Genomic DNA, 14,992 nt, shown 5'->3' on the forward strand with positions numbered 1-14,992 from the left:
AATTTTTTAAATTTTCTTTTATTGTCTTTGCTTGGTGCAAAGTACAGGACTTGAATTGAATTATCTGTGCAATATAAACAGAGCCAGCATCATGGCCAGACCCTCATTCGGAAATGTGGTCCTCTCCCCAAAAAACGTAAATCGATCAGTGCTTATGATCAGGTTGTTACTTATCAGTAACTGTTGTTATCGAAGGTGTTGAACATGAAATCTCTGGCTCCATTCATGCTCTAATTGCACCCTCTGCTGGCTAAACATCGGTTTGGGGTTCGGTGTAACTACATGACTGCGGTCTGTCTCACCAGTAGAGTTGTGTGGTGTGCTTTTGTTTTTTAAACCAGTGATCTTATTCACTTCATCCATAAAATAAATAATAGTAATAATTTGCAGCCCGGACTGGCACCCTTTCCCCGTGGTCCGGCTTGAAAATAAAAAATGGACTCCTGAAAACATCACCATCATCTTTCTGCTCTCAATGACAGTAGAGATGAGATTACAGAGTCAGCATGTTAAAAGAAAAAGATAAAGTGTCTTATTTTCTTGATCCATTGTCCATCAGCACTTTGACTTTCATTTTGTCTCTGATTCAAAGTCAGATCAGATCAATGATCAACGATTGATCAACAGACCAATCAAACCAGTTGGTTACCCATCAGACAATCATTGGAGCTGCTTCTGTCCTGAATTCTCTCTGCAGAACAGACAGAAGACAGATGAAGGCACAAACCACAGATGAAAAAACAACCAGAGATCATCAACTATTCACAAAGCAAACACAGATAAAATAATAGAGACACACCTTTGACTGTGAGCACCACCATTTTGTTTCTAAAGATTTCGCTGCTCTGAAGAATGCAAAAGTATCTTCCTGTGTCTTTGACTGTGGGGTGTTTCAGGGTCAGACTGAGGTCACCAGTCTTCAGCAGGTCTTCATTCATCTTCGAGCAGTCTTTGTCAGGCTGGTCGGAACCATACGAAAACATGTGGATCATCACCCAGCCTACAGGTTCATCACGCTTCCACTCCACTCTAGTGTCCTCGGGCAGGTCCCCTGTGGTCCTGAAGGGCAGCAGGACAGACTCCTCTCCCTCCTCCACCTCCACCTGACAGACTGAGAGGACAACAAAGCACAACATCAGCTGGACAGACAGCAGCAGCAGTTTAGAGGACACAGTTGTAGAGAAAGCTTAAGGACATAACCAGATCAGAGCATAAGGTAACAGGGGACAGAAATCTAGAAACTAAAAGCAGCTTTTGATCAGAGTCTTGATGCTGTTGGGACGTTTTGTCCATGTGCTGCTTCCCAGTAATGTCTCATCTCAGTGTTGACCTGCTGTCTGTTGTTAAAGGATCAGTTCCTGTTTTCAGAGGGTTTATCATGAGGACTGGTGGCTGATGGAGCCTGAGTCTGATGGAGCTCTTCTTCCACTTTCTACATTGATCCCATTCAACACTCAGCATCAACCTGATGCAGCTGCTGCCAAACCAAACTCCATGAAGAACTGACTGGATTAAAGCCAATGAGCCTCTTTATGGACTGAGAGCAGCTGAAGCTCATTTCAAGCTGAAGCTGATCTTTCTTCTTTTTCCAAATCAAAAGTTTGTGGCAGAAACATGATGTTTGTTGACATGAAGTCATTTCAAGAAAGACGCTGTTGTTGGTTACACTGACATTACAGTTAGTGTAGGTTTATAGGTGAGTTATACTGCTAATGGGTGTTAATGTGAGTGGTTTTCTCTTCGTGTGTCCCAGTGATAGACTGGCGACTAATGACAACTGGGATCAACTTCAGCACGTCTACAAGCTTTAACAGGATCGGTGGTTCAGCTAATGGATGGAAGGGTGATTGTTATAGCTGAGATTAAGACTGGATACAGGAATTGTTAGTTTATCATAAAGACTTTAAACTGACCTTTGACCGTGAGCATCACATCTTTCTTCATCAGGATGTTTCCCTTGTTGTAGACGGTGCAGGTGTAGGTGTCTCTGTCTCTGTCTGTGGGGTATTTCAGGGTCAGAGTGAGGTTTCCAGTTTTCTGCAGGTTTCTCTTCATCTCTGTTCGTCCTCTGTAACGTATGTGCTGTTTTCCAGGTTGGTCAGAGCCGTTTTCATACACATGAACCTTATAGCTACTGTTTCCCCACTCGACTCTGACGTCTTCAGACAGACGAACTGTGGTTTCACAGGGCAGCTGGACAGACTCCACCCCTGAATCCACCTCCACCTGTTGGACTGAGAGGACAACAAAGCACAACATCATGTAAACAGACAGCAGCAGCAGCTCTGACACATTTTGTTTGTTTCACAACCATTACAGCTGCACAGAAGCCACATTAAACCACAGCTGTGTAAAGGATCTTCTTTCCAGCTCAAAAACATTGCCAAACTCTGTGCCACTTTCAGCCTATCTGATGCAGAAAGGCTCCTCCAGGCTTTTGCCTCCTCAAGGCCTGAGTGCTCCAATGCACTTCTCATAGGGATCCCTGGTTTGGTGTTTTTTTTTTTTTTTTGTCCTTTCGGTTTATCCTGTCAGTTCAGGGTCACCACAGCGGATCATTGTCCGCATGTTGATTTGGCACAGTTTTTACACCGGATGCCCTTCCTGACACAACCCTCCCCAATTTCTACCGGGCTTGGACCAGCACTGCACAGCTGGGGAGGGGAATGGGCTGTTAGGGGTTCAGTGTCTTGCCCAGGGACACTTTGACATATAGCCAGGGCGGGGGATCGAACCACTCGCCCTGGTAAAGACGACTGCCTTTACCAACTGAGCTACAGCCGCCCCCTCTTCAGGATCCCTGGTAAGAGTCTATAAAAGCTCCAGCATATACAAAAGAGCACTGACAGGATCCTGATGAGAGTGTGTAAACATGAGCACATCACTCCATCCTCAAGTCCCTCCACTGGCTCCCGGTCTCCTCCAGATTTCAATAGTCCTCACCAGCAGACCACAGACTGTGCGCGTGGGGAAGCATCTCTCCCCCTCATCACACCGAGTCCCGTCTGGTGAACTTCATTCTCGCACAGGACTGAAAAACAGCTTCTACCATTGAGCTGCTGCACTCTTGAACACTACAGTTATAAGCTCGTTTTTATATTTTTATATTTTTATTTCCTTTTGTGTAGATTACTTATACAGTGTGTGTGGTCCTCAGGAGGTGCTCCAACAGAATTTCACTGTTTATGTACAATGACAATAAATATCTTATCTATATACTAAAATTGCTTTACTAACACATCAGTGTATCCATGGCAACGCCTCAAGCAACCTCCTCCTACAATAAAGGGTGTTGTTTTCCGTCCTACCACTGACTCATGAGTCACAAACGGTGAGCCACATCCTTGTTTTCTGGCCTGCAGCAGTTGGAATCATGGAATCATAAATTTCCTAAATACCTATTCACAAACGGCAGCACTATCTGCATCATTGTTCACAAGCTTCGTCGTGTATTTAGTTAATGTCTGGAGGATCTAAAAGTTTAGCCACAACCTAACTTAAAAGACAGTTCCCTCTCCACTGTAGACGGTGCAGGTGTATGTTCCTGTGTCTTGGTATGTGGGAAACCTCAGGGTCAGACTGAGTTCTCCACTTGTCATCTCTGTTCGGCCTCTGAAAAATCTGTCCTGTTGTTCAGAATAGTCAGAGCCTTTCTTAGACACATGGACTTTCAGGAATGAGGGGTCACTAAGGCTCCACTCCACTGTGACGTCTCCAGGCAGATGAATTCTGGTTTTGCAAAGCAACTGGACAGATTCCACTCCTGAATCTACAGACACCTTGTAGACTGAGAGGACAAAGAATCACAACATCAGCTGGACAGACAGTAGCAGCAGCTCTAATGGTAACAGGTCCTCACTGTCCCGTCATTCTCTGATGATGATGATTTGTTTCTACAGTTATCAATTTAGTGATAAATTCTCAGTTTGATCCTCAGCTTTGTCACTCACAACAGCAACATGAGCAGAGATGTCAGCTATTAGCATTATGGGTAATGTTGAAGTAGTGACATACCTGACAGGAAATAATGACAAAAAAAATAAAAAAGACCAACAACAATAGCAAAAAGAACAGGGACCAGAAGAACTTTGTTCCACTTTATGACTTGTTCTGTGGAGAAAAAGAAGAAAAGTATGACCTGTGACCTCTGACTTGTACAGTTGTGATTTTGATCAGTAGTTACAGCAGGTTTTAGGTTTTGTTACTGACCTTGGACCTGCAGCTGTACTTGTTCCATCTTCAGTTCCAGTTCAAACTCTCTGATGGTGCAGGTGTACTTTCCACTGTCAGAGAGCTGGAGATTTCTCAGAGTGAGGCTGAGGTCTCCAGAATTCAGAGCATCAGGCTTCATTGATGTTCGGCCACTGTAAAGCTGGTTCTGGTCTCTGAGATCTTCACCGTGATGATGCAGATGGACGGTTGTAGGACTTAGATCATTGCGGCTCCAAACGATGGTGGTGTCCTCAGTTAATGGCCAATGGAACAGGCAGGGCAGCTGGACAGACTCCACTCCCTCATACTCCTTAACGTCAGTATGCAGGGGAACATTCACTGGATGGAAAGAGAAATTTGAATCAGCTGTGAGCTGTGTCCCATTGATCTAACTGAAGGTTAGAAGAGCTCCTGGACCTGGACTAAGTTTTTTATAATGAGTATAGGATTTTTGTTCCTCAACATATTATTTAATACAAATCCAGCTAGTACAAATGTTCCTTAGTCATAAATTAATAGAAGTTAATGTTTGATTATTTTTTAAGGGAAATGCAAACTTTTGCACCAATACAATCTTTATTATTTTACTTCATTACACCAGGTGCAGACAGGCAGTGTCAGTTCCTCCTCTGACATGTTAGCAGAGCTCAAACTGGGCTGGGACGCAGTAATTGTACACTTTGGTGTTCTGGAACATCTCAGAGACGCATGTTAGAGTGGTGCAGGACATGTATGGGAGCTGTAAGATACTGGTGAGGTGAGCTGTGGGTGTAAGAGAGGAGCTCAGGGTGGAGGTCTGCTCTGGAAAGCAGAGGAATGAAGCTTTGTACTTTTGCTTAACTACAGTTTTTAAGTGCTTCATCCACCACTGCTCTGACATAATAGAGCACATTCAGTTGCTACAAATGTGCTGTCATCACCAGATGTGACATTTCACTGTAAGAGGATGCAATCTTTTGCACCCAAAGTAGTTTGTATGGTTAGTTACTGACCTTTGACCTGTAGTTGTACTTCGTTCACATTTTTGTCCTCCTCATCCTTTCTGATGGTGCAGACGTAGGTGCCACTGTCAGAGATGCGGAGTGTTTTCAGAGTGAGGCTGAGGTCTCCAGTTTTCAAAGCGTCGTTCGACATCGACGTTCGGCCGTGGAAACGCTTCGTTTGGTCTTTACCACCTTCATCACCTGTCCTAACATGCTTATGGACAGATGAAGGACTGAGATCTGTGCGGCTCCACACAACTGCACTGACCTCAGATGCATAACGTATCTTACACGGCAGCAGCACTGATGTCTTTGACATGTTCACCTCCACAGTGAAGACACCCTGGGAAACTGTGAACAGACCTAGAAAAACAAACAGGAGTCAGCTTTGTGTCCCAGTGTCCACAGAGTGAACTGCAGTTCATAAAGCCCAAGACCTATTGTGTCAAAGGTTTAGAAAGTATTGTATACACTTCCTCTGATCTGTGCCTCGCTGCACTTGTATCATTGAGATCTGATGAGAGAGTTTCTTGTCCTGACGTGCAGTGGGAGTTATATGAAAAGGTGTGTGCCTTTCTACAACGTGTCCAACCCCAACACAATTTGGAGCAACAGCACAGGGTCCTAAATAAAACTTTTTGATTAATTTCCAAAATTTCTGAAAGCACGTTTTCATTTTGTCTATGCTAAATTATTGTGTGTAAGTTAAAATTCAATGTACACAGCGTGAGGGCTTGAAAATATTTTCTGAGGACTCCCACACATTCTTCTCTGCTTATATGTTGGTGAATATTTTATTTCACACTGTCTTACACCTGTAGACAAAGCTGTTAGTCAGACTTTTATTTATTTCATTAATTTTTTTTTCTATTTTACTACTTAGTCAGTTTGAGGTTCTTTCAGAAAAAAAAGGTATTAACACATTTGTCATCTCAGTTTTGTTATATAGAGGTGTCCCTCCAGTATCTGCTAATTCCAAAAAATTAGGAACACTGAGTAAAATGTGAATAAAAAACTGATTTGTATGTTTGTCTTGAGAGGATAAAACTGAGAAATGTTTGAAACTATTTGATATGTTTACCACTGTGTTGCATTAAAAACACGTGCTTGTTTTAGGATTACAGCTGCTTGACAGTCCCTGCTTTACAGATTCTGAGCCATTCTGTTCTAATATCTGCAGAATGTGGTTTGATGTGTTGCTAAAATAATCAAGTCCTTCCTAGAAGAAGACGTCTGGAAAGCAGCATATGTTGCTCCTGGGAGGGACACACATGATCAGCTGAGGATCCACACTTCAGGACGAAGTTAAGTTTAACATGCAGATTTGATTTCAACATTATTCTGTGCACAAACATGATTAGAAATGAATAGTTTTTGAATTTTTGGGATCCTTTTTTCAACCATTTGACTGAATAAAACCGGGTAAAACAAAAAAGTCTGTAGATGTTTACAAAGTTTTTGCCAGTGTTTGTTCTAAATGTTGTATATATATATATCTTTAACTTGCACCTTATAGACCATTTGACCAAACTGAGCACTGGTAAAAAGGAAAATAATGGGACAGATATCTTACTCGTTGTTAGTGTTAAGTTTGCATCTTTTACAGAAGAATTTGTAAAATAAAAACTGTTTGTATTGTATATACCTTCATTAATTCATGTGCAAAGATTACTCAGCGGCTAAATGGTTTCAAAATAAACCTCCAAAAGCGTAAAAGCAGTCAGTTGAAACTTATTCCGCCCCTTAATGTGCTTCATTTACATAAAAGTAGGATAAAAGTAAAACGTAGAAAATCTTACACTGGGGTAAAACCTAATATATGAACCTAAATATCTGTCAACTTATTTTCTAATGATGGAAATCAGCTTGTTTTCTTGTTTCAACCTATTCCAAAGATAATTAAACGAACACTCGTTTCCTCGTGTCCGTTACCCTCAGGAGAAAATGTTGGATAGGAGAGAGGAAGCTTCTCTTACCGTGTATGAGGATCACAGACACCACAAACATCTTCCTCTAAACACACCATTTCCATCAGCCCTCTTCAAAGTAAACTTAGGCCACAAGTAGCAGCTTCAGTATGTCAGTTCACACCCATTTCATAATTCTCTACTGACGCTTTACTTTCACTTCACTGGAAACTTTACTTTACTTTCACTTTGAACTACTAGACGGTAAAGCAGCAGGCAGAGCAGCTTTCACACAACAGAATCAGAACCAGGTCAGCTACAGTACAGGAGACAAAGGCCCAGCTTCGTAGAAATCTCCTGTGAGCCAGTGCAGCGACAGCCCAGCAGGATCCAATATATCCACCAGGAAGTGAAACTAAAGTAAAGCTGTAAACGTGTTTACACCCCCAGTCTTCTAAAGGAGGAGCTTCAAACAAAATGAAGGACCAGCTCTCAGGATGTGGATCACTCCTGACAGGGGACGTCACTGACTCTGGACTGGTTCTAACCTAACATAGTAACTTTTGGGTTGAAATTTCTTCCTTCTGTTCCCAGTGATTTGTTTTTGTTGCGTCAGCTCGCTCACTCTGTGTTAGTATATACAGGTCATACTGCGTGTCTGCAGTACTCACTGACATCATATGACAGTAGTAGAAAATGAAGTTTTTAACTGTTAAAAACAGTTAAAAACACTAAACATTAAGACATAATGGTGGCAACAAAGTTGTCTAGTAATCTGCTCATAATATGAATTTAAAAAAGTCAAAATGATATTTTAGCTGTAGTTGTGTAGCTTTCCAGTGATGCACTTATTAACCCAACAGTGATGAACAGGAACAGGCTATAGTAAGGAAACTCAGAGAATAACTAGCAGAACCTTTATGGTGAGTTAGTTTATGGTTTATTTGTCATGTGCAGGTTAACACTCAGTTAACAATGCAATGAAATACAAGAAAAACCAACCAACTCACTAATAAAGAAAACCGTCAATATAAAACCAAGAAAAGTATGAAACAACAGAAAGTTGGCTATATACATGTGTAAGCTACTGAAAGATATTACACCATTTGTACTTTAAAATGGTTGTTAGGACATTTAAAGGAGGATTTAGGACACTGCTGTGTATCCAATCAGAACTAAAAAAAAAAAGATTAAAAATAATTTGATTTTGTTTATTATTAACTGAACTGAATTAAGTGAAGTGTCCAATCTGCTTCAAACTACAATACTGTCAAGCCTCCTGAGGTTTTCAGCTGAAAACTTAAAGAGGCCTAAGTTAACTGTAAGGGATACACAGATGAAGTCATTCATACACAGTGGACTGAAAACCACAGACGTCAAAACAATAGGTTTCATTATTTTTATGATTTAACTTTTTCCCCTCAGTTACTAGAAAAATACTGTATTTTATGTTTATATATCATTATGGACACATAAGCTACATAAAGTACATCGGGTTTAGACCAGCTCCACATGGCTAATTGATTATTGATTATTAACAAAGTGATTAAAACAACAGGAGCACATTGCTAATTTCAGTTTAACATGAAACACACCATGACTGTGGCTGCAAGTGACACAAGACAGGAGCTGATTAGGTGGCATCATTTGTTAGTGTAGCGTTTTAAAATAGCCCAATAAAGGTTGTATATGTGTCCTCATCCTGTTTCCATATTATTCGTTAGTCCCCTTTAGTTTGGTTTCATTCTGAGGCGGCTGGGTTTGCATTTAGCTGTTTATGTATTTCCTATACTTAGGGACTTATGGTTGGTCTTTGTTTGCCCCTTTGTTTCGTATTTTGTTTTTTCCCGATCTTATTTCTGCACGTTCCCCTTCTTACTTTATCACCAGTGATTGATTATTAGTCTTTCACATGTTGGTGTTACTACGTAGTTCTAGGTTCTCATTTGGCTAGTTTGTTTGGGTGGCAGGTTGACACCAGGACTCAGGTAGGGGTGGAATCAAGAGAGGAGCAGCAAGCTGATCAAGAGAGAAATGTGATGGTGGTACTGTTCAGATGTTTCTGCTTGTGGATTTAGTAAGTTATATTTTCTATTTTTGTGTTTTGTATTTTAATGTATGTAGTCAAAGCAGGGGCTTAAATGACTCTGAGCACCACTGTTTTCTCTCTTAAGAGCGTATCCCTCCTCCAGACTCCACATCTGTATGTTCCTGTGTCTCCATCTGTGGGGTATTTCAGGGTCAGGCTGAGGTCTCCAGTGTGAAGCAGGTTTTCATTCATCACTGTCCAGCCTTTGTAAAGCTGGTTCTGTTCTTCAGGGTGTTCAGAGAAGTTCTGATATTTGCAAGCCAACATTAGTGGTTTAGTTCTGTTCCACTCCACTGTAGCGTCCTCAGGCAGGTCCCCAATGGTCGTGAAAGGCAGCTGGACAGACTCCTCTCCCTCCTCCACCTCCACCTGACAGTCTGAGAGGACAACAAACCACAACATCAGCTGGACAGACAGCAGCAGCAGTTTAGCAAAGTCCTATCAGAAGAAGTGTTTACATTTCATGAGATGCAAGAAAGAGAAGAAAGGACTTTTTTTATATATATTGATTTAAGTGCATAGGAAGTTGTGGAAGAATTATTTTTTCAGGATTTTAACACTAGATTAATAGAGAAAACCCAATAAATCCCCCACTGAGCATCACTAAGCAACAGTAGAGGGGAAAAACTCTCTCCAGCAGAGCCAGGCTCAGGGTGGGTGGCTGTCTGCCTTCACCAGTTGGGGTGAGTGAAGAGAGAAAAGATTCAATATTCAGACAACTTTAATAATCCCAGAGGAAAATGACCAGCTGCTCTCTGGTTCAAAACAACATAAAGAACCTCATCAACACACAAAACACTTCTACATCTGTCAGTAAGAACAAAGAAAACCTACAGTGTAACATGATTGTCCTCTTCTTATATCAGTTGCCCCTCCACTTTAGAGAAGGTGGGTGTCCACTAGGACAAAGGATCTTCTGTAGCACTATGTGGAGCACTTGGTAGGATTGGTAGGCACTTGGTGGATTTACTGATTTGGGGGCCTCAGGAAATCCCAGGTATACGATAAATGTTGCACTGTCACCAGTTTTCTAAAAAGCTGGGGACACAACTGAAGACTAGCAAAGACTGTGAGAACATCAGACAGAGACTGGGTCTTAGGACTAAAGACTAGAAACGTGAGGCAGCAAACACTAAAGGACTGTTTCTGCTCAGTGCCAACTAGGCCGGACTGGCACTGACCAGGACCAACTAGGCCATCACGACTGAATCACGTTCATAATTGGCTCTACAGTTTTTTTTAATTAATTTCTAATTCCATTGGTTTGTTTGTTCAGATCTAATCAAAGTGATGTTCTGGTAAAGTAGCTTGTAGCTTAAAGCATTTTGCTTTGTTCTAGATCAAAACATCATTGTACATTAAATTAACGCAGGTAATTACTTTTACATAAACATACAAAAGTCACAGGAATGTCAAACGATATTTTCTGCATCAAATTGAAACTTTCTAAAATGATCCATGATTGATGATGATGATGATGATGATTCAGTACTTAGCTTCACATGAATTCAGAGGCAGGCAGATTTTGCAGCTGATTGCCAAACAGTGTTTGTCTCACTTGGAATAAGTGTGAGACCTAAAAAAAAGATCTGACAGAATTGAGAGCTAATATAGTAACACATGTTCCAGTCTGAAATGTCTCAGTGTTGTCTTTGGTGTCTGTTCAAACACCAGCAGAACTGACTGCTCATTCACATTACTATCAATAACAGCAATATTTATTTTATTCAAACAGACTAACTTCTAAACAGTTAGCTTAGCATAGAGACTTTAAACTGACCTTTGACCTGGAGCCTCACATCTTTCTCCATCAGGATGTTTCCCTCTCTGTTGTAGATGGTGCAGGTGAAGGTCTCTTTGTCCCAGTCTGTGGGGTATTTCAGGGTCAGACTGAGGTCTCCAGTTTGGAGCATGTTTGTCTTCATCTCTGTTCGTCCTCTGTAAAAACTGTGCTGTTGTTCTGATACACATGGACCTTCCAGCAGTATCCACTTGTCCACTCTACTGTTACGTCTTCACGCAGGGGAGCTCTGGTTATACAGGGCAGTTGGACAGACTCCTCCCCTGAATCCACCTCCACCTGTTGGACTGAGAGGACAACAAACTAAAACGTCATATGAACAGACAGCAGAAAGAAGAAATGTTTACGACCTGGATCCTTTCCTACCGAGCTGTTGTAATACCTGACAAATGTGGTTTTACAACGTGTTCCAAAAATAATCAAGACTTGAAAAAGACATCGTCTGGATGGCAGCTTGTGTCGCCCTAAAACATGCAGATATCATTTAGCATTAGTGGAGCCTTCACTGATGTTAAGTAGGCTGCGTTCTGAGATCGAAGTGCTCTGCTGGGATGATATGGTGCTATGAGGTCTTTTAGGGGGAGTCAGTCGCTCGGTCGCAGTCTCAGTTTCAACACCTGATATGTTTTCACTCACTCCACCTTCTTGTGCTGGGTTCATTCATTTAAAATGACACGTTAGTTCATTAGTTCCTGAATTGTGATGATTGAATATCCCACCAGTCACTAAGGCAAACACACACAGGCCTGTTGATGATTGATGTTCACGGTTTTTCTCATGTAGAATACTATTTTCTATTGTCCGACGGAGGAACTGGAGAATGAAGAAAGCGTCAGTTCACAAGAGTGTTTGACCGACTTAGTGCAACTAAACACAGCATGCAAAGACGTCCCCCGACATCCATGTTGCATATGAATTATGAGTTGCTGTTCCAGTGCTGGACCCACACAGGTAGAATGTGGGGCTACTGGAACTAATGCTGGATCGGTTCGGAGAAAGGAAGGTTTTTCTGCACGAGGATCACAAACGCCACAATCATCGTCCTTTATTTCCTGTGGAAACAGCCACAATCTCTACATCAGTCTCAGTAAAAAAGTTCATTCTTAGCTTCAGGACATTTGTTCACAGGCTTGTTCATTTGCTTCATTTGTCGTACGGACACTTTAATTTTCACCTTTTTTCGATGGTAAAGCACCAACAGGAGGTGGGAAGTAACCAAATAAAAACAATTTGTGCAAATTCTCATGTATAATGTCGAACCCTGCATGTGTTCTGTTCAAAAAACGAAAGTTAAACACAATAACTTTTGAAAATAGATAAAAGGCTCCTAAAAGATTTTGGTACTTTGTTTGATACCACTCTGCAGAAAATATCTTACTAAATGGCTCAGGATTTTTTTTCTTTTTTGTCCTTTCGGTTTATCCCGTGAGTTCAGGGTCACCACAGCGGATCATTGTCCGCATGTTGATTTGGCACCGTTTTTACGCCGGATGCGTTTCCTGACGCAACCCTCCCCAATTTCTACCGGGCTTGGACCAGCACTGCACAGCTGGGGAGGGGAATAGGCTGTTAGGGGTTCAGGGTCTTGTCCAGAGACATATAGCGGGGACCAGGGATCAAACCACTGACCTTGTGGGCTGTGGACGACTGCTTTACCAACCAAGTTGGTAACAACGAACAGGGGCCGGTCACCATGATGGCCAACACATACACCATACACCATGTATGACAGAACAAAAACCGCTAACAGAACCACAACATCTAAACACACTAGAATCATTAACATAACACAAATCACACATGTTCAACACGTTCAAACACACAGAACTATTTACATGGCTTTACCCATAATGCCCCAGGCTTGATATCACTTGATGTCACTTTGACATCTGTAACACTTTGTTTTATGTCAACAATTTCAATACATCGGTTTTGGACATGGTTAACATAGGAGTCCTTCTAGGGAAATATCATACACATTGTTGCAAATGCAGAAAGGCAAAGTCTTCCTTAGTTTTATCAATGACTTTAAACCTGTTTGTCTGTATACTCACAGTATGGGTAGCAGGAATGGCCAAAAAGGATGAGTAGAGGCTTGAGGGTTGTTGCAAGCAAACAAATGTAATCGCTTTTAAAATTACACAGAGTTAATAGCTTTTATTAATTAACATAGAGTTGAAATATAACAAATATAAGTCTTAAAACAATAAAAAAAAAAACAGCAAAAAATAAAATGTGAAATTGTACATTTTCCTTGGTGATTATTATAATTCAGTATTTGAAATATAATTGAAAATATATAGAACACTGGCATCCATTTGTAATGTAACAAATGTTTCTAATATGATATATTGGAAGGTAGCCAATAACACAAAATCTCATCACATTTCCATTCTGATTAAAAAAAACTTTCAGTGGATTGCTGTTTATATTAAAGAGAAAAATAACTTTATTAAGATTTTTAATGGAGTAAAAGCAAAATCCCCCCCAAATCAGCATAGTAACTAAAGCTCTTCATGTTTGGATTCTTACGTTCAATTCTTTCTGGTTTACAGTAAAGAATGTAAGTTAAATATAAATTTGATTGTTTTATGTAATATAGTTTTTTTTAAATAGGTATATATCCAAGTATTACTTCACCAACATGACATAACCTGAAATACAACATTACCATGTCACAAAAATGTCAAACTGAGATACAGCCAACAAAGAGATGGAAAAAAAAATATTTCAGTAAAAGTTCAAAAGTAAGATATAGAATGTTTCCAACATGACAGTGATATTCTTGATGATAATATCTTCACATTTACTTGCAAGTATATAACTGTACAAAAAAACGACTGTACAGTAAAAATGCTTCAGATAAAGTTTGGTTATAGTAGAAATGACTCTGAACAACAATGCATTGAACAAATCCTTATTGTGAACATCCAAACATGAGGAGCCTGTTAGTTACAATGCTGACTTTGAGGGGGGGGCTCTGCCTTTACTTTATTAAAAAACTGAGCGTCTCCTCACTTGTGTCCTAAGACAGACATTGTTACTTTTTCATGAGGAAATATGAGCTTTTTTTCCCCAGTTCTACTGTTGACACAAGTTCTATGTTCAGAACGACTGACAACTTTTGCAGGATAATTAAAGTCTAAAAAAATGTTTAAAAAGTAGAAGCTGATCTGGTGATTGTAGTAAATGTTTGGAGAAGTGAGTGTTTTAGAACATGTGATAAACTTGTGTGTAGTCAGATCAAAATAAAAGACAAGGTGTCCTTCTGTCTTCATCCACTGTCCATCAGCTTCTTCTTTTTCCTGTTGTCTCGGATCCAAAGTCAGATCAGATACGTAATCAAAGACTGATCAAAATGTTTCATCTATCACATGAGGTGCTACTCTTCCCAGTCTTCTTACTGCATCCTGTTTGCATTGAATTTTCTCTGCAGAGGAGACAGAAAACAGTCAGAGACAGATGATAAAACAACAAAAGATAAACATGGAGCAACAAAGAACAAATACAATCAAGAGCAAAACAACCAGACTGCAGTAGTGAAGAGTATAAATACACAAGTATTTTCTATAGTAAAGTAGTCACTGACATTTCTACTTAAGTAAAAGTAAGAACATGATTTATATTTTACTTAAAGTATTAAAAGTAAAAGTAGTCTTATGTACTATTGTTTCTCTTTTTGGGGCATTAATTATTGGTAATAGCCAAAAAAGATGAGCTCTTTTAGCTATGATCTGATGGTTTTTTTCTCAGTTTATTTCTAAACCACTCGTGACATCACACTGTGACATTAACAGTCTAACAGCACTCATTTCATAAATGAAATGCTGATACAGCCACTTTAAAAATGTCCAGAGAGCTGAAAATGAGCTGAGGATGCACTGAACAAAGAGCCACAGAAATAAATCTCTTAACAAGGAGAAAACATCATCTCGGAGCTTTAGTTTGTTCTTTGCTCCTGTTTTAATCCAAGTCTACACAGCGTCTGTCTGACATCTCT

General features: G+C 40.3%; 1 protein-coding gene across 1 annotated transcript; it reads right to left on the bottom strand.

Annotated features, from left to right (window-relative positions):
* Positions 1–7,524, bottom strand: LOC137136954 (butyrophilin-like protein 2). Its single transcript, XM_067522769.1, has 7 exons — positions 7,172–7,524; positions 5,205–5,558; positions 4,210–4,551; positions 4,015–4,110; positions 1,914–2,234; positions 800–1,111; positions 1–691 (listed from the first exon to the last, which is right to left on the bottom strand). Exons 1-7 carry the CDS (start codon positions 7,200–7,202, stop codon positions 633–635), a joined length of 1,515 nt encoding a protein of 504 aa, XP_067378870.1. The 5' UTR covers positions 7,203–7,524; the 3' UTR covers positions 1–632.
* Between the last annotated feature and the right edge of the window lie 7,468 nt (positions 7,525–14,992).

Source organism: Channa argus, chromosome 12, assembly GCF_033026475.1.
Source record: "Channa argus isolate prfri chromosome 12, Channa argus male v1.0, whole genome shotgun sequence".
In the NCBI taxonomy this organism is placed as follows: Eukaryota; Metazoa; Chordata; class Actinopteri; order Anabantiformes; family Channidae; genus Channa; species Channa argus.